Source organism: Sciurus carolinensis, chromosome 4 (assembly GCF_902686445.1).
Source record: "Sciurus carolinensis chromosome 4, mSciCar1.2, whole genome shotgun sequence".
Taxonomy (NCBI): Eukaryota; Metazoa; Chordata; class Mammalia; order Rodentia; family Sciuridae; genus Sciurus; species Sciurus carolinensis.
Genome location: NC_062216.1, coordinates 171,249,577 through 171,269,304, shown reverse-complemented (window position 1 = coordinate 171,269,304; position 19,728 = coordinate 171,249,577). Strand labels below are relative to the sequence as shown.

At 55.8% G+C, this 19,728-nt stretch overlaps 1 protein-coding gene across 4 annotated transcripts in view; it reads left to right on the top strand.

The window, feature by feature from the left end:
• Scube1 (signal peptide, CUB domain and EGF like domain containing 1) overlaps positions 1-19,728 on the top strand; it is a 127,291-nt gene that overhangs the window by 41,688 nt on the left and 65,875 nt on the right. For all 4 annotated transcript variants that reach the window (XM_047550972.1, XM_047550973.1, XM_047550975.1 and 1 more), the window contains exon 4: positions 4,728-4,862. In XM_047550972.1, the coding sequence (XP_047406928.1) occupies positions 4,728-4,862 (135 nt within the window). The remainder of the gene's footprint in view (positions 1-4,727; positions 4,863-19,728) is intronic.

Sequence of the window (19,728 nt, the reverse complement as noted above, 5' to 3'; positions counted from 1 at the left end):
CCAATCAAAAGGGTTTCCTGCAGGGAGCTTCCTAGAGTCTTCTTTATAACTGTGTCCCCATGCTAAGGTGCTCCCTGCCTTCTGGGACCTTCCTCTGTGGTTATAAATGAAGATGAAGGTCTGTGAGCTGCCAGCAGAATTCAGAGGCAGAGGGCCCGCCCAAATCCCCTCAGGGATCCTGGACCTGGGATTGGAAACAGGCCAGGGCCTCAGTGGTTGGTGACACTGTCAGACCACACGGATGTCTACCCCAGGAACTGTCTCCCTGCCAACCGCACCAGGAGAGGAGGGCCAGATAGAGCTGGTGTTTCAGGAGTCCTGGAGGGTCACAGGCCACAAAGCAGCTGGAGCCTAGGGCAGCCTCATCTCCACGCCAAGTCTGGCTCTCCTGAGCACCTTAACACAAGCTTTAGGCTTCAACCAGCCACTTTCCCTAGTGGTTTCCAGAATTCTCCCCCTGGAATTCTCCCCCTTTCCCACTGGGCCTTGCCCTGCCCCTTCCTCCAGTTTTTGCTTCCAGGCACCTCCTCCTCCTTCAGCCTCAGGTCACAGAGCTCCTTGCACTCCTCTGTCCTCAGCCCAGGGTCTACATCCCCTCCAAGAAGCCTCTGGTTCCTGTGCTGTGGCCTAAAGCGTTGGCAGCCTCGGGAGAGTGCTGTGTCCCCTTTGATAGGTGTTCAGTGCTTGCGCCTGAATGAATGAACAGAGACATTGAAAGCGGACTCAGAAGGGCAAGAAAAACTTTCGGGAAAGGGACTGTGTCAGTAGACAGGTGTTCGTGTGCACACATGGGCACGTGTGAGCCAGGGGACATGCTCAGAGAACAGAAGCAGAGGTGACCGGAGAGTGGCTGGAGTGGTGCCCTGGCTGTGGTAGCCTAAAGTGCAGCCCTGTGCGTGCCCAGGGAGCCAGACGTGCTCCCCCAGTGGGCTTCCTGCCCAGGGGACGGGCTCCCTGGCCTCACCACGTGCAGGCCCAGACCTACTATGTTGTGCACCCTCCTGATGCCTGAGCACCCTCTCAGCCTGCCTCTCTGCTGGGAGCAGGATATGAAGGAGATGCAGGTCTGTCCCCAGCCAGGCCCTGTGGTCCAGGCAGAAAAAGGAGAGGAGAACAGTGGCCACCTGACCTGGGAGTTAAGGAGGATGAATTTTTTGAGTCCTGGGAAGAAGTCACAGAAGGTCGTGCCGGGTTCTAGAAAGGGGAGTATTTAGGGCCAGGGGAGGCCAATCAGCACCATTACCTGGGCAACCTGCTACCCCATGACTGGCCTGGATGCTTCCTCTTTCCAGAAAGTTGTGTTGTGGAGGGGCACTCTGCACCGACTCATTGAGCTTCAGATCCCCTTACTGCCTCTTCAGGGCCATGGGCAAGTCTCTTCCCCTCTCCGTGCATCTGTGTTCTCTGCGAATCAGGAACAGTAAGAACTCTACCCACTGCGGGACTGCGTGTGGATTGAGTGAACCAGTGCCCAAACCCTGAGCTGGAGCCTGGGGGCAACACGTGCTGTTGTGGGGGTAATGAGGCCACAGTGTACCCAGCCAGCCCTGAGCTCGCCTGGGTGTGGACATGGGGTGGGCAGGATTGCCACATGGAGTGTCCACAGAGGTCCATCGGCGCCGGCAACAGCCAGTTAATTCATAGCAGAGAGGAAAGAGGCTGCTCATGCCACAGCACTCAAGGAGAGCTTCCTGGAGGACAATTTGTAGTCCCCAAGATTTGAAGCACTTCCTGCAGACAAAGTCTCTGTACTGCCCTTGGGCCGTCAGGTAATAGGGGCAGAATTCAGGGAACCTGACTCCCAGGTGTGGGCCCCCTTCCTTCCTCTCATACAGAGTGCGCCAAGTGCTGGGGGGCCATGGAGTAGGGCGTGCTGGTCCCCCACCCCCACTTGTCAGAGCCAAAGGACTGTTACCCATAGTACCCTGCTAGGCCTGATAGGGGCCTCCCAGTGACCAGCCTGTCCTGTCTGGTGGGCAGCTGTCTCACAAGCCCAGCTACCCCAGCTGGTTGCCCTCCAGCCCTCGTTGTGGTCCTGTTTGAGGGCTGGAGCCTTGGGGTGCAAAAGGTGCAAGGGGGAACCCCAGGCCTGAAGGGACTCAGCATCCATGATTTGGGGCCCTACTAGGGGTGGAGGGCGAGGCCTCTTTGGACATGTGGAAAGGGTGCAGAAGAGCAGCCCCCCTTCCTGCCTGCTTAATCTCAGGGCTTATCACTTGGGAGTGAGGGAGAAATGTTTACATGGCCTTGCATTTGTTTCAAATTATTCACCAGTGTTGGCAAGGCATTGTTCCCTGCTAGTGTAAACAGCCCCATGTCCCTAAGGCCAGCCACCCTGCCAGGTCACTGAGGGTGTGTAGACGTGTTACGTCAACTGCCCTTTGGTTCCCAGCTTTCAGTGAGGTGCAGAGCTGGACCAGGCCAGATGGCTGCAGATGGGTGGTGCCAGAGACAAAGCAGCATTTCTGCACTGAGTCCAGTGTGGGGGATCTGGATCTATTTTGCTGGCCTCTCAGTTGAACCTTTCCCTGGGTGGGGAAGACAGGACACCAAGCAGAGAGTCTGGGAACCCCAGCAGGAGAGGTCACGACCAACTGCAGAGGCCCATCCCTAGGTATGTGCCCCAGCCAAGCATAGGTGCCTCCCAGGTCCTGCTGGGCCAGTGATGGGACTCCTCGTGGCTGAGTTACTCAGGGCTTCTCATAGCCAGCTGCCTCTGGAACTGATAGCCATGTGCTCAAGCTGGCATCCAGGTTCAAGCTTGCAGGAGGAGAGCTGGTTCTGAACACACACGAGCTAGACCTTGAATTTGAGTCCTGCCTTCACTTTGCCGGCCACGTGGCTTTGCTCAGCTTACTTCAACTCTCAGAGCCTCGGTGTCCTGGTGTCCTCATCAGTAACAAGATGTATCACACAGGTTGCTACGAGGCCTGTGAAGCCTCCACCTGACACTGGACACCCAGGGAGGTGAGCTTTCTGGTATCGAGAGATGCGGACAAGGTGTCAGGCCTGGAGCTGTTCTCTTCCCGGTCCAGTGCAGGCTGGAGGCCAGTACCGCTGAGGTGTAGAGGGAGGCGGCCACTAACCACACTTTGGGGCTGCCCCCAGTAGAGGGAACATTGGCATTGGGCCCACAAAAAGCCATCAGCAAGTCTGTGTGAAAAAAGGTATTCAGAAGATGAATCCCTGTCCTTCCTTCCTGGCTTCCCCGGGTCAGACTGTCCGTCTCTGGGTCTGATCACGCTGCTCCTCTCAGCAAGATCCACCTTTACATTTGAGCCTAACCCCCTGGTGACTTTTAGAGTTCAGAGCTCTGCTTCCCTCCTCTGGCTGCCACACGGCTGACATCTGAGCCTGCCAGAGAATAATGACAAGCCTCGCCTTGGGCCTCAAAGGCAGCCGCGGTCTCCTGGGTGGTGAAGTGCTCTGCTGTCCGAGCGCCTGAATAGGACCCAGCTGACACTGCTCCAGAGCTGCCCCGTGTCGGTTCAGGGCAGGTCACCCTGCCCGCCTCTTCACTTTCTCACATCCTTTTGGTCCCAGTAGTGAAAGATGTCTGTGTTAGAACTGTCTGAAGTTCTCTGTGCCAAAGTACGTGTGCACTCGTGTGCTTATGTGCATGTGTTTGCGTGTGCATACGTGTGAGTGTGTGTGTATGTCGGGAATGGGGGACTGGCTAGAAGCAGCCAGTAGCTCACGTTGCCATTGTGGTTTTATATATTTGCCTATTAAAATGACAATACAGCCATGGAACATTAAGGTTTAAGAAGCCCTTCTTTCATTAAACAAACTGACAGAGCGGGGCCTGTGGCTCTGGTAATTGAAACATGCTGCCGTTCAGACCAGAGCTCCATAAAGACTCTTTTCAGCCAGTCACACCCTTTGTGCCAGCAGCCTCTGGTCAAAATGAGTGTCGGCACCGAGGTCCTTCCCTCCCCCCCAGGGTGAGAAAGACCTCTCAGCAGCCCTCCCCAACAGTCGTGGCAGCCAGAGGTCAGGGCCTTTTCAAATCCTCCCCATGCTCTGGGCTTTTGAAATCCATCTGCTGGCTCAGAGCCTCAGGATGGTGCAGGCCACCGGGGCCCCCAGCCTTCCCTTGGCTCCAGGGTCTTGTGCAGCTGGTTGTAAACTCAAGGTGGGTTAAAGAGAGGGGTGATGGTGGTCTGTGGTCGGCGAGACTGTGTGTTGGAGAGATGGTGTGGGCTGTGTCATCTTCCCAGAGAAGGGAGTCCAGTGACAGCAGGGAGAGCCCGGGTTTGAGAGTCAGTCTGCTAGGTTGGAACCCTGCCTCGGCCACTCCCCATGTGTGGGATCTTGTCTGGTGACTCTGCCTCTCTCCCTCGTTTCCTCAACTGTAATCAGTTCAATAGCTGAGCATGACTGCAGAGTTGCTGGGGCTAGAGGAGTGGATATAGGGGACACAGAGCTGGGCCGGCACCCAGGAAGCCACCAGGGTCAGCCTCCTCACAGTTGTTATCACTGGCTCCTCCAGTGGAGTCACTCTGGGGAGCGTCATTGTGGAGTGACAATGGTGCACCATGGAGTGCGTGTGTCTGTGAATGCCCTGTGAGGACCTCATGCAGCACTCCCAGGCGCGCCCTGTGGCAGCACCACAGTCCCTCTCGGCGGTGGGAGGCCATTCAGTGCAGTCTAAAGAAATGGATGACATCAGTATCCCGCAAGCTCAGCTGGTGATCTCCCTCTTCCTTCTCTTCCTCTTCTTACAGATGTGGATGAGTGTCAGGACAACAATGGTGGCTGCCAGCAGATCTGTGTCAATGCCATGGGGAGCTATGAGTGTCAGTGCCACAGTGGCTTTTTCCTTAGTGACAACCAGCACACCTGCATCCACCGCTCCAATGGTGAGTACAGCTTGTGCCAAGTAGACACGCCACCAGCCCCACAGAAACGGGTGACCCTCAGAATCTCCCTTTCCACATGTGCACTTCAGGGGCCCCAGAGTCGAGGGAGTATGGACAGGTGGCCTGTCTTGTGCTTCTAGTGTTGGAAACCCTTCTTGCTTTTTCTCTCTGCCACTACACAGGAGCTGTTCGGGTTCCTACTGTTTGTATGTGAAGACAAAGGGATAGGGCACAGATGGCAAATATGACCAGAGAAGCTGTCTTCCTTTCTGGTTGGGGGCCAGCTGTGGCCAGGAAGAGTAGAGGCCCATTCTCAAGGGTCCCCTTCTCCAAAGGAGGCTTGAGGCCTACAGGCCAGGCCACCTTTCCCATCTCTGGGAGCCTGCATGCTCACTGGAACACCAGCCAACTGAATGTCCTTGTGCTCAGGAGCCTGCTGCCCTCTGGAGGCCAGGTGCATGGCAGGCCAGCCCGTGAGGTGCAGATGGGCCAGGGAAGATAGCCAGTGGAAGCTGGGTAGAGGGGGAACAGACCCAGCCTGAGACAGGCCAGCCACCAACCAGACCAGCACATGGAGGTACTTGGTGTCAGGACATTGGTGATCAAATCCTGAAGTTTGGGCCTAGGACAGCAGAGCTGTGAGGCGGAACACAGCCAGCCTGAAACCTAGACATTATGCCTGGAGGACAGGCTTCTAGGAAGAGGGGCCACGTTTGTCAAGGTATAGGATTTCCTCTTGAATGACAGAAGCAAGCATCAGAATCCCGGGTAGGACTGTGTGTTACAGCAGAGCCGGTCAGGAGGGCAGTGGCCAGAGCCAAGACTCTGGGGGCCTGGCTCTTCTGAGTGGTCAGAGATGATGATGTGAGGAAGAAGGACGGGGCAGCCCCGCTCCCCACTCCCCACTCACTGACCCTGGACAAGGAGGCTGGAGGCCCAAGGCCAAGGAGTGGTCTCCTTCTAATACCCAACACCAGCAGACATCCAAGGAGTGGCCCACACAAAAAGGCAGGGAGCAGAGAGGGCACACATCAGGCCCAGATCCGCAGTACCCGTGCAAACTCAGCTCCTCCACCCCATCCCTGGGGACTGTTCCTCAACCAATTCCCTAAACTGCTCTGAGCCTCAGCCTTGTCCACAAAATGGGCCCATGGTGTTGACCAGCAGTGTCAAAGCTGGAAGGAGCCCTGAGCATGACATTCCACATCCAGTGGAGCTAGCAGGAGGCTTGGGTGCACTCTGGGACCATGGGCGTGGTTTTCATTAGAAGGCAGCTCCTAAGAAAGCGAAGGTGAAGGCATCCGGAGTGCAGTGCTAGGGACCGTGGAGCAGCCGTGCCTCAGTGGACTTCTTAGAACCGGTGTTTGTTCCACCAGTTTCTCCACAGGCAAGTCAGGCTCACTGGTCCCTGACACTGCCGTGTCCCCAAAAGGACCTCAAAGGTGAGCTCCATGGCTCCCAGGCACTTGCTGCAGCCACATCTTGCAAATGCCTATGGCACCCCACAGGCCCACGGGTGGCTCCAGGCTGGCAGCAACTCATCCTGGCGCTGTGGGGTGGAGCTGCTCACATAGGAGGCATGTCAGCAGCAGGTGTGTGGGGAAGGAGTGTGGGAGGGAGAGTCCCGCTCTCATCAGGGAAGGGGCTCCCACAGGGCTCCCACTCCCAGTAGCTGTGACATCCTGAGGCCAGGTTCCCGAGCCCCTTTAGCCAGGTTGTGTGCACTTGTTCCTCTGAAGCACGCCCATCTCCCTGGCGGGCTCAGGGAATTATGAGACCCCTGGTCAAAATGAAGATGGGCAGAAAGGGACATGAGCAAGAGACAAGAAGGCCTGTTTGTCACAGGTCCTGTTTGGCCTGTCGTCATCACTGGGCTGAGGAGGTTGCAAACCTGGTGTCAGCGGGGGCTAGGCAGGGGAGAGAGGGTGGTATGGGGAGCTGCGCAGGAGCTGCTCCACACCTGTGGAGGCCGAATGCTACAGCCTCCCAGCTGCCCTCCAGGCCGGTGGGGTGGAGACTGAGGCCCCATCAAGTTAGGAGACAGAGTTGAAGGCACTCTTGCTGTGGGGCTCGCTGCCCAGGAGGTAAGACAGGTAGTGAGACAGGAGCCAGAGCCGCCTCCTTGAGGAGGAAGCCACTTTAGTGCAGAAATAGAATGTTGAGAAAGCACCCCATGGAAGTTTCCGGGCAGTTTGCAGGCAGGGCCTGTGCAAAGGCCCTGAGGTGGGAAGGGACATTGTGCAGAATAAAAGGCATGCTTGATGGTGGAGAGCAGCGAGCAGCAGGAGAAGAACCCAGGATAAGGGTGCTAGAGGAACCTGAGCCCAGGGTGTGGTAGTGGGATGTGGGCAGGAGTTTGGTTTTGAGCAAAGGGCAGCCATGAGGAGCTGTTGAGGACTATAGGAATGAGGCCATAGGGAGAGGGGAGGGTTTCTAGGAGAGCTCTGGAGCCACCAGGGGCTGGGCCTTAGATGAGCTCTGCACTGGCTGGAGTAGGGTGGGCCCCTGAGCACGGGGCTCACTCTACCCAAAGGCCCTGGGAGGACCATATCTTGATTTTTAAGTGAAACCAGAAATTCAGACTTAATCAGAATACACATGTGGGGGCTTCAACCCCTGTCTGCATTAACTGACGTGTTGGTTAAAGAAGTCCCTTCTCTCATTAGGATCTTTGATGGCATCTCTAGTTTGTCAATCTGAGCAACAAAAAGCAGAAAAACAAACTAACAAACCAAAAAAAAGGGAGCTTCTTGGATGCCTCCCAGAGGATAAGCAGGAGCATTTCCAGGGCTGCAGGGGCTGTGGGGGGCCAGCAGACTCAGGCAAGCACACTGGACGTGGGCCACTTGCTCACTAATGCCCCAGGGGGAAGACCGGGACTTGGGGGCCTGGCAACTTGCCCAACTCTCTGAGCCTGTGTTTTAGTCAGTTTTTTCATTGCTGCAACCAAAAGACATAACAAGAAATTGGGGGGGGTGGGTATTTGGCTTAGTGTCAGAGGTTTCAGTGCATAAATGACTGACTCCATCAGCCATTTATGCACCTTGTTCAGGCCCAAGGTGAGGCAGAACATCATGGAGAAAGGATGTAGAGGAGAAAAGTAGCCCAGAACCTGGCCACCAGGAAGCAGAAAGATCCCCTCCCACCAGAGACAAAATATAAACCCCAAAGGCACACCCCCAGTGACCTATCTCCTCCAGCCACACCCTACCTGCCTACAGTTACCACCCAGTTAATCCATATCAGTGGATTAATTAATTAACTCTCATAATCTAATCATTTTGCCACTGAAGATTTTTTTCATTGTCTTGAAAGTGATCTGTGGGGGACACCTCACATTCAATCCATAATAGCCTGGCTGTGGTTATGACAGTTGCCTACTGCTAGTGCCAATCACAATAAGGGCTGTTGTAGCTCAAAGTCAGACCCTGCCTGGAGGTGCTAGGGCTCAGCCTGTTTTGCACTCAAGTGACCCCTGATTCTGTGGTTCCTGAGAATGATGGATCCAGAGTCTTTGGCAAATTAGATTCCCTAGTGTCACCCGATTCCTCTAATGGTGTGTCTAGCTCTCTGGGGCCTCCCCAAAACGGGGGAAGCACACAGACTGGTTTTGTTTAGACAGAGCTGATGCATGAGAGGGGTCAGCTAGGTCAGTCCAGACTCCTGGCTGAGAAATAAGGTCATAGGCTGAGCCTTCTGAGTGACCCCACTTCCCAGGTGCCAGCACACACTAGCCTGAGGATCTGGAGCTGGCCCAGGCTCCCAGTGTCAGCAATCTGTGCGGCCTCTGTGATCACTCCTGCCTCTCTGGGTCTGTTTACCTGTGAGAAGGGCCCAGGTACCCCTCTCTGGCCAGAGGGAACCATCAGGGAAGTGCCGGCCGGTAAGTGCAGCACATGCCCTGGCGGTGGGATACATGTAGACAGCTTCACCAGGTCTTTAGAACTCAAGTTTGATTTGGGGACACACCCAGGCTGCTCCCTGTCCTTATTAGGTGGGAGGGGACCCAGAGTTGTTGAGATCTGGCCCATCCCTCTGCTCAGGACTTCTGCTGCTGGTTCTGGTGCCATGGCTGCCCATCTTTGCCTCCTGCCCACCCCCTGGCCCAGCAAGTGCTGGCTGCCCCAGCTTTGGCCCACAGCCTGGGCCGTGCAGGTTGGCCCTGACCTCTGCTGCCCTTGGCACATGCCTGGCTGCCCAGAAGCGGGCACCCTCAAGCTCCCTTCCTCTCTCACACATGCTCTCTTCTCTTTAAAATATGTCATATTTATGCTCCAAGAAGGTGTTGTTTTGGGGATAAATGTCCCCAATGAAGAATTCCTTCTCTGGTTCTGCCAGCCTCGGTGGAGCAGGAGGTCTGTGAAGACCTAGTGATGGCAGGCTGCTGCTTTCTTCTCTAGCCAGCGTGCATTCACTTGCCATCTGCCAGGTGCTCAGCGCTCCCTCCAACCCCAGGTGTGGCTCTGGTGAAGCTCGGTCTAGAAGGCGATGGCATGCCGAGTGAGACTAGGAGTTAGGCTCTAGGCCTCAGCTAGGAAGCCATGCCCTGGGGCTTCTGGACTTCGAGGCTTGCTTTCTCAGAGCCCTCACTGTAAGCAGGGAGGGAGGGAGGAGGAGAGCAAGTGACTAGTGTGGAGCGTCAGAACAGCACTCAGCTCACAGCAGAGTCACCGCTGTCCTGGGCATCTGCCCTAGACCAGGCTGCCCACACCGCACACCTGCGGGCTCCTGTTCTTCCAGCCAGGACACCATGCATTGATCTGAATGTGTGTCGTGGTCCCATGGAAGTTTGTTTAAACATGTGTATAAACTCAGGTAGGAAACCCAGTTGCCCCACCCCCCAACTCCACAGCACTCCTTGTGGGACTCAGGGCCACATGTCCACAAGGTCAAGACTTGATCCCAAGAGTGGCTCTGGCTCTGGCCAGATTCAGAGGGGCCAGGAGTAGGAGAGCCTGGCTTCTAGAGCACAGCCCATGGATCGGCTGGTCCGGAGCACAGGCCTTGTGTTCCCTTGCCACATCCTCATAGTGTCCCACTTTCCCGAGTAAGTAACCGAGGCTCTGAGAGGTTGAGCAGCTTTGCCAGTCTGGCCCTAGGGCCCAGGCTCCTGACTGCTTGCTATGCTCCAGGACCCCCTCTTGGTGCCTGGCCCAGGTATTAAGACTCTGGCAAAGCCCTGAGGTACAGTGGAGACAGCCCTGTGCCTTTTTAAGCACCAAGAGTTCCAAAACCATTTTGTGGTAGAAATTTTCTGGAATGTCTCATACACTTCCCTTCTCTCTTCAGGGATACAGCCTAAGTTGGCTTGGCCTCTTTTTTCCTATAATTTGCAATTTTCGTTATGAACTTAGAGACAGCCACCCCTCTTAGAGACAGAGAATATTTGTTAATGTTTGTCCCCATGCCGAATGCCCCCAGACCTCTGGGCATCAAGTGGATACTTTTCTTTGGATACTGCCATTGCTGGCTATCTCTTGCCACTGTCTTATGGTGGATCTCCCCCTGAAGATTGGCAGTTACCTTTTGCATAGACATCCAGATCAGAGACCGAGGGGCTGCCAGCTGGGTAAAAGGGCTGCAAGCTGTGGAGCTAGCCTCACGGATTTCCGAGTAGGTAGGTATGCTGTAGACAGTTGGATTCAGGCGATGGCCTCTGGTTAAATGAAACTAAGTTATTGTGCTTGTTAAGTCATGAAAGAACTATTTTGGAGATTTCTTCATCTCATCTGTAAGTTTATAGGGTGGATACCCCAAGTTTAATGGAAGAAAAATAATAGGAATCTTTAAAACCTTTTATTTGTAAATAATCGTGGGTTCATAAGAAGCTGAAAAAATATCAAAGATAGATCCCCTGTGCCCTTCACACATCTTGCCCTGAGAGCAAATCTTGCTCACCTCACTCAAGTACAGGAAACTGATTTTAGTGTGTGCGTATATGCATGGTCCTATGCTGCTATATTACATGTGGGTATTACACTGCCACCAAGAATTCGTATTTTAGGAATGCTAGTCTTTGCCAGGCATTGTTATGAATACTGTGCTGTGACTAGGAGGGCTGTGTCATTTAATGTCCAGGCCAGTGCACTGCCAAGAGTGAAAGGAGGCACGATGAGTAGTTACGCCAGGCAGCAGGTGTAGATGGGGTCCAGGCAAACCAAGGGATGACCCCCAAATATTGCTGCATTTGACCCCTTGAGCCCTGTGATGTGGGTATCAGCTACACCCATGCAAAATCTGTGGGTCAGAAACAGGCAAATACTGTGTGCCTAGAATCACATGTCTCCTAGGGGTGGTGGCAGAACTAGGACCCAGGTGGTCTGGGTTCAAGTCACACCCACCTCCCATGGCAGCTGCACCCAGTGTTTAAAGGGACTACAGCTATCTTCCTGGGTTCCTCCTTTCCTTTTTTGAGTTCTAAAGGGAAGACTGTGCTCACCTAGCACACTGGAGGCTTGGATTGGGAAGGTGGTATCCGATCCTGCGCAGGCCTAGCTGGGTGGTTGGCATGGGCACTGAGGAGCAGGACCACAGGCCTCAGCCAGTGGGCACAGAGCTCTGAGGGACTGAGAGGACAGGCAAGGGATCAGAGAAGCCTCTGAGAGCAGGTGACCAACCAGTGGAGAAGGGGCAAGCAGTGAGCTGGCAGAGCAGCCACCCTGAGCTGTGGCAGGATGTTGGCAGGGCTGCTGGGAGTAAGGAGGAGATGGGTCACAGCAGCATTTGGTGATGGGAAGGAGAGGACAAGAGGCCACCTGGTCATCTAGGCCCAGACCTTGGTTGAAATTCGTGGGTTGAAGGCAGCTGACCTTGAACAGCAACTTCAAGTAGGACTCTGAAGACAGAGCCTCAGAAAGCTTGCTAGAGGCAAGGCTTACTCAGGTCTGCCTGTCGAGTTTCTGGGATGGCGTCCAGAGCAGGGAGAGCCCTCAGATGCCACCCTCCAGTGCCGTCTGACTGAGGAAGCCACCCTGGCAGGATGGGTGCCAGTGTTCGCCCCAATCTCGCTCATGTTTGTGCACACTCTCCTCACTGGGGCTCTGCTCAGACCCTGCCTTGTGCTGGGACTTGCCTTACGTGGTGCTTTGGCTTGTCTCCAGCTGGAGTGCCACTCTGCTGCCTCTCCTGCCCAGCACCCTTCTCCCCTCACCCCTGTTGATGGCCCTGGCCTCTCGTCATGGCCAGGCTGCTTTGACACCGAAGATTTCATCTGCGACCTGGTTTCCAGCAGGCTTCCTTGCCTGTTGTAGGAGGGTGGCCCAGGAGCCCAAAGCCACTCCCAGAGCTGGCAGAACCAAGAGCACCAGGAAACCATGCTTAAGAGGAATTTAGACCTTGCTGTGAAGGGGGCACCTGTCAGTCATGAGGATCCCATTTAGGAGACCACTCACCTTGGGTTGGACAGAGATGAGCGTGCGTGCAGAGCAGGATGGCCCCGGGGGAGGCAGCAGGGGGGCATGGAGGAAGGTGACAGGAAGGTGGCTGAGGGAGAGGTGACAGGAAGGTGACCGAAGGGAAGAAGGGAAGGTGACAGGAAGGTGGCTGAGGAGAAGGTGATGAGGGTGACTGAAGAGAAGGTGACAGAAAGGCCACTGAGAAGGAGGTGACAAAGGGTGGCTGAAGAGAAAATGACAGGTGACTGAAAGGAAGGTAACAGGAAGATGACTGAGGGAGGTGACAGGAAGATGACTGAAGGGGAGGTGATGATAGGATAGCTAAGGGGGAGATGGCAGGAGCGTGGCTAAGGGGGAGGTGACAGGGTTTCTAAGGAAAAGGTGCCAGGAAGATGTCTGAGGGGAAGGTGACAATGCCTGAAGGAGAGGTGACAGGAGGATGGCTGAGAGGAAAGTGACAGGATGTCTGAGGTGAGGGTGACAGGATGAGGAGATGAAAAGATGATGGAAGGTGACAGGAGAGTGGCTGAGGGGGAGGTGACAGGATGTCTCATGGGACAGTGACAGGAGGACTTCTGAGGGGAAGGTGAGAGGCAGGCTGGCAGAACTTCAGTTGTGCCCTGTCTACCTCAGTTTACACTCAGACTGTCCTTTACCCTGTCTCATAGGTGCAGAATCTTCAGTGGCAGTGTCTGGACAAGGCCAAGCCTTGCTCTCCACGTTACACGAGCCAGGGCCAGCGGCACCTGAGCCGTCAGCCGCCTCTGCTTTCCCTTTGCTCTTACAGTGCTGGGGCTGGACCCCTGGGCCTTATGCACGCTAGGCAAGTCAGCTTCTTAGAGCAAAATGCTTCATCTCCCTCACAGTCTCAGTCAACATGAGGTTGACAGCATTCCTGAATGGCTGGCTCAAGCCTGGCCCCAGCGGTTACAGGGACTTGGCATGTGAGAGAGGAAAAGCTCAGGAAAAAGCTTCACCGAGTCGGGAGCTTGGGCACCATGGGGTTTCAGATCTCCCGCATGTGTTCCCAGGCTGTGGGGCAAGAGTCAGCAAGACTCTGCCTGGCACAGGGTGGGCATTTGAGTGACCCTGTGCCAGCTTCCTCTATCCCACCTCCATGCATAGCACTTGGAGGCCCCACATTTGTGTCAGGGCACATCCTCTCAGGACTCGCAGGCTGCAGGAGAGGCAGACCTGAAGAAGGTGCCCACCAGACAGTGTGGGGAGGACTCTGGAGGTGCATCACCAGGGCCGAGGGAGGCCAGGCAAATCTCACCCCCTCAACCCATCATGCAGCAAAGAAGACTACACACTGTCTTAGACCTCCTGCTATTGCAACAGAGCACCTGGAATTGGGTATTCATTTTTCACTGTTCTGGAAGCCTTGAAGTCCAAGAACTAGTTACCAGCAGATTCCAGTCTGGTGAAGACTCTGCTTCACAGATGTACCACCTCTTCCCGGTCCTCAATGTGTTGCATAGCGGCCTTGCTTGTCCCCTTCTGCCCTTTTGAGGCTCCGATGCTATCCATGAGGGCAGAGACCTCAGCTTAATCACCTCCTAAGTTCCCACCTCGTAGTCCTGTTGGTTGGAGAGTCTATTTCCACGTGTACTTTGGAGGGGACACAAACATTCAAACTAGAGCACTTACTGGATGGGGCTCAGCATGGAGTGTCCCCAGCTGGCACTCAGGCTCCGGAGGACGTGGAGGCAAGGCCCTGCGTGGCACAGCCACTCCAACCGTTGTGGTCAGAGCTGCACAGCCAGCCAGGGTTAGGGTTTGCCCTCTGCCACAAGCCCACAGCAGTGTCAGGACCGACTGAGGGCTCCTTGGCAAAGGTCACAGGGTTTTCGGGTGCAGATTCTGTGGGTCTGATGAGGGCAGAGGGCTGGTGGTTGTCACCACAGGAGCAGCCTGTGGTCAGCTGGTCCTGGGTCCTCTACCTGTACCTCCTCCAGGCTGGTCCTTGATCCTCTTCTTGATTTTGTCTTCAGCTGTGTCCTTCCTGCTTTCCCAGTCCTTGACCTTCAAGCCAACTGGACACCATCCTTCCCTAGTCCTTCCTCAGCCACAGGCACCCTGGCCAGGCCCAGCTTCATCTGCCCTTCGCTGCTCACTTAGGAGCACTTTGATGCTTGAAGCCACCCTATGAAATGTGTCATAGAAGCACTGCCATGTCCTTGAGGAGGGAAGTAGCTTCCCCTGCTGCTCTGTGAGGAAGCACTTCTGGATCAGGAGCTGAATTTCCGAAGCCAAAGGCAGCTCTTTTTCTCCTGCTCCCCCTAGTCTTTCATGAGCTGCCCAGCCACATGTTGGCTTAGCATTCCGTCAGTGTGCCTGTTGGGACCCTGTTGGCTCCCAGGATGTGATTCCCATATCATGGGAGCTAGACCAGGCCTGGACTCCCGGGGCCCCAGTATGTCCCCTGCAGGGCCAGAACATCCCTTCCAGGACTTTCCATCATCTTTTGTGGAGGCTGAGGCAGGCCCCATGGGGCTGCAGCCTGCTGCTGCTGTAGACCAGGTGGGCGGGAGAACAAATAGCTCTCACGCTTAGCTGGGAGATTTATGGAGCTACTGGAGGGGGCCTGTCCTGGCCCTGTGCGGTCCGGAATGGCCCTCAAGGCGGGGACAATAAATCCAGCCCATTATTTTTTACGAGCCTCCCACCCCATAAACAACTCCTTTGGCTGGTAAGCCAGCTTCATGCACTTCTAGCCTGGCCTCCAGCCGGCGCCAGGGGCACCCTCAGTGCTGACTTCTCCACATGAGTGCTGGAAACTTCCCCAAGCTGCAGAAACTCCAGGTCTGGAGGAGTGGACGGTGCAGTGTGAAGGCGAGCTGCAGCTGAGGGCACCAAGATGAGAGCTGGCCTGGCCCTGGCTCCCTTCTCAGCTGCAAGTCCTGGGACCTTGGTTTCTGTCTATAAAATGGGCCCAATCTGAGTATCTTCCATTATAGAATTGATTGTGCAGGTTAAAATGAGACATATCCAGCACTGTGTCACCGAGGGTGGCAGCCAGCCCTGGGTGGGCAGAACCGGGCCCAGCTATTGTGGGCATCACTTGTCATCACAGGCATCATGGCCAAGCACGACCGGGGCCCAGCACGGTGCCTAGACTTTGGTGCAAGTCATTGGATCCTGAGTACAGTCTGCGGGTGGGAAGACAGAGGCTGAGTCGTGAAGGGCTTTGTCCACAGAGAGCAAGGAGCAGAGAGAGGCAGGACTTGAATCCACTCCGACTGCTCAGAGCAGACCCTGAGTGCACACGGGGATGGAAGGCAGGAGCGGAGGGCACTGGGTAACCTGGAACCCGAGACACCGGGAGCCCCCACCTCCCCAGGTTGACCTCTACTGAGGGCCTGGACTGCCAGCCTCGGCTGAGTGGGCATAGCAGCCACCGCCAGGTCTCCCTGCCCTGTTCAGCCCTCTGAGGGCAACTGGAGCCCATGCTGCACCCTGGCCCTGGCCACATTGTCCCCCACTGGACCACCCACAGCTCCCCACAGGGTCCTGACTCAGACCTCTGCAGCCCCCTTGTCTTGCCTTTCGTGAAGCAGTGGACAAACCCCTGCCACTCTGCACGCCCATCTCTAGTCCCTCTGCTGCCTCAGTCTGGAACCCCTGCCCAGCCTGGCACTGCTCCCTTCTGTTTGCACGCCTCCTGCTTCCCCAGCCAGAGCCAAGGGTCCCTGCCTCGTCGCCCCTTTCTGTCTCAGTCAGACCCCTCCTCAGCCTCCCTGTGCTGCCCCCCCAGCTGCTCTAGGCCTTTCTTCCTCACATAAGGACCCCTGCACCCTGCTGTCCACCGAGGGTCCTGGTTGGGAGTGGGCAGGAAAAGGTCAGGAAAGGTCAAGAAAGGGTGTCATGGAGCTGAGCCACATCAGAACCCAGAGGGCCTTTCCTGGGCCAAAAGCTGGTCCATACGCCTGTTCTAGGAGAAAGTAGCAGCAGCCTGTCTGCTACTAGCATGTTGGCAGAGCTGGGACTTGCCCCTGGCCTCTTGGCTCCAAGCTGAAGTTCATCCTCGCATGTTGCAGCTCAGACCCAGCTTCCCCCTGGAGATTGTGGTCACAGACCCAGGGTATGAGAAGTTGTGCAGATCCAAGGCTGTGGGCATAGAGACCTCTGGGCAGGGACCTGCTTGGCTATGTGGAACCAGCCATGGTCATTGGGGGTCATTGGGGTCTGATCCTTCCCCAGCCTCCGTGGGCCTTTCTGCCAGCCATGAAGTCCCAGGCTGATCTGACAGGACATCTGCCCAGCATCCCCTCCCTGCCCCTGCACCACCTCCAGGGCCTCATCCCCAGCCAGGACCAGCTAGGCAGTCTCCTGTCTCCCAGCCTGGTGGCCACTTGATCATCTCACAAGGCTCCTCCTGTATGCGTGTCCCACTGTTTTCTCCCTTCCTTCCCAGTCCCTGCCCAGCCCCTCCTTAGCCTCCTCCTCCCCCTTCCTGGCTTCTTTAATCTCCCCTGGCACGACCTCTTCTCCAGCTCTAGCCCTGACCTGGGAGCAGCCTGGATAGGGTTTGCAGTCCCACCTGCTCAAAACCAAAAGCATTATCTTCCTACCGGCCCAGCATCCCCAGTGAGGGGGGCACCAGCACAAGTCTGCCCTCGGCCCTGCCCTTTCCTGGCTGCCCATCCTTGGTGACCACACTTCGCCTCTCAAGCCCAGCACCTTTCCCACCCCTCACACCACCTTTTTTTTTCAAACACCCATGGGTACCAGTTGGCATCCCTGCCTCTTTGCTTGTCCTCTCCCTCATACACCACAGCTGGGTGCTGCTGTCTCCAGAGCCCAGCTCAGGCCTGCCCCCGCCCTGCTGGACCCCACCTTCGCTGCCTTTGAGTCCGCCAGCCGCTCCTTCCACCTGCCACTGTCCCTGTCATGCGCCCATGCCCTCATCCATAGTGAACCTGACCAAGCTGCCCCCTCTCTTCTTGAAAAGCACTTACTCACACTTCAGTACCAGCTCAATGTCCCCTACTCTGTGCAGCTGACTCTGATTCAGGCAGCACATCTTCCTCTGGACTTGGCAGCTCAGTCCTGCCATCCCTGAGAAGCGCAGGACGCTGTCCAAGTTGTCTCATGTTTCTCATGTCAGATGTGGGCTGTGTGCAGAGAAAACACGTCAAGCAGAAGTTGAAGAGGACTCAATGCGTGTCATGAAGGAGATGGCACCTGCCACGTGTGGCATCAGTTTTACAGAGTGCTCTCATATCCTGTTGCTGAGCAGTGTGGCCCAGGCTGCCCAGGAGCACAGTGTTTTGTCACTTCCCATGGCTCTGGGTCTTGGTGGGATGCCACTGCTGCTTTCTTGCCAGGAGTCCCTCAGGCCTGCCGGTCTTCTCTCCCCTCCAGGCCCCTCTAGCAGGGCAACCCAAGTTCATCTGTCAGAAGTTCAGGAACTCCTCAACCTCTCCTCCCAGCCTTTCACTGTGTGAGCCAGCTTCTTAAAAGGAGCCCCTTTCCTTCCCTGCCCAGCCCCTGGCTTGTGTCCCTAGGCACATCACCATGTACCCCACATACTGGTTGACTGAGTGAAGTGACGGGTTACTGAGGCTCTTGAAAGAAGAGCAAGGTCCTCCCTGTTGATGGAGTGTCTGTCTGCTGTGCCCCAAACCCTCCAGGCTCTTTGATCCTCAAGGGCACTGGGAAGCAACAGCTGCCCCTGTGGTACTGGGGTGCAGGGGACACAGTCAGTGGGATGGCAGGCAGCCCAGGTCTGCTCTGCAGTGTAGCAGGGTGCTCCCTGCAGCTCCTGGTGGTACAGTGGTGGATGGTCACTGCTGTAGCTCTAGGGAGCTGCTCACACCCTGAGAGAATCTTCTAGTAGTGCAGCTCTTCTGCTTTTGGGTTCCCAAGGGTCACCATGGGATCTTGATGGGGTGCTTCGTCCTTCTGTTCACTTATTGGAAAGGAGAAACAGACTTGTTCCCTGGTCAAGGCCAAGGGTGGCACTGGGCATCCTATTCCCCATAATTTCCTTTAGGGTGTCCATGGTAAGAGGGGTAGGGTTGATGTGTCAAACATTTGGTGCCTATTTAAACTGGGGTTTCAGATAAACAAGATTTTCTCATTACCACCCATGCAATATCAGGAGCATACTTATCAGAAAGTATTGTTTATTGGAAATACAGGTCTGACTGTGCATGCTGGATTGTTATTGGCTAAATCTGGCAGCCCGGAGGAGGGAAAGACAGCTCCAGTAACCTGGCCTGAGTCTGCAGGGGTTCATGGTCTCAGCCAGGCCTTCTCCGAAGTCCTGTCCTGGAAGGCTTGGACTTGACTGTGGTGACACCTAGTGACTAGCCTGGGAAACTTCAGGAGGGTTAGCCTGGGAGGGCTGGAGGCAGGATGCCTGGGGCAGGGAAGCAGGACGGCCCTGGTCAAGCACCTGCTGCGTCTGAGATGGCTGTCAAGGAAGCGGAGAGGGGTGTGGTGCCTAGTTCCTGCCTTTAGCGCTCCTACAAGAGGACCTTCAACTCCCCACTTCACAGATAAGAAACAGCAGCTTCTAAGACACCTCAGCACCTCAGAACAGAGAGGCAGAATGGATGCATGAGCCGGTGTTGAGAAGGCCCACCTCAGCGCCGCCCACACCCACAAGGCCCTGGGCAGCTCTGCAAACACCCATTCATGTGTTGTGCAGACTGCCGTTCAGTCCTCAGGACTGGTCAAGGCATTAGGTGGAAGGGGGTCACGGAAGGTCAGAATTGGTGTCCACTGCTGCTTCCCAGAAAGCAGGGCTCCTATCTGGCACTCCAGGAGCCAGCGCAGTCTCCATCATGTCTGGCCATCCATCTGCAGATACAGTGCCTGCCCACCCTGAGGTCAGCCATGGCACCTATGGGAGGGCACCCCTGGTTCTGCTGTCTCAGGTGGAGCAGCAGTGCTTTGGAAGCCACTCCTTTTGTGACAGGAAGAGTTCTGAGGTGCTCTGTGCTGGCTGCTGTGTGACCCAGACAGCCCCTCAGGCTTCAGTCTCCCTGGTGGAAGAGGAGCGGCGCCATCGAGATACTCCCCAGGGCGCCTTCCAAGCCAGCAGCTTGCTGGCGAACCCAAAGCAGAATGGCAACTTTTGAGCTAGCGCAGGTCCTTCACCAGGGAGCGTTGACCACGCAGCCTGCAGGAGTTTGTCCAGCACCTGTTGTGGCTGTCCCTGTGGTGCTCAGCAGAGCCTTTGTTTTTTTTGCCATGGGAGGACATAGTCATATTTATGGTCTAGAAAGCTCCTTGTGCATCCAGAGGCAGGCAGACCTTCAAGTCAGACAGACCCAAGCTCACATTCAGGTTCTACCATGTCCTACTCAAGTGAGCACGAGAAAATTGCTTCATCTCTGAAGCACCTATAACGTGGGGCAAAGCTGCTCACCTGGCAGGGTGGTGCCGTAGAGGCCTCTGTCTGCATGGAGCCAGGCGTGGGATGAGAGCACAGCTCCGGCCTCATGTAGCTCTCTGTGGCT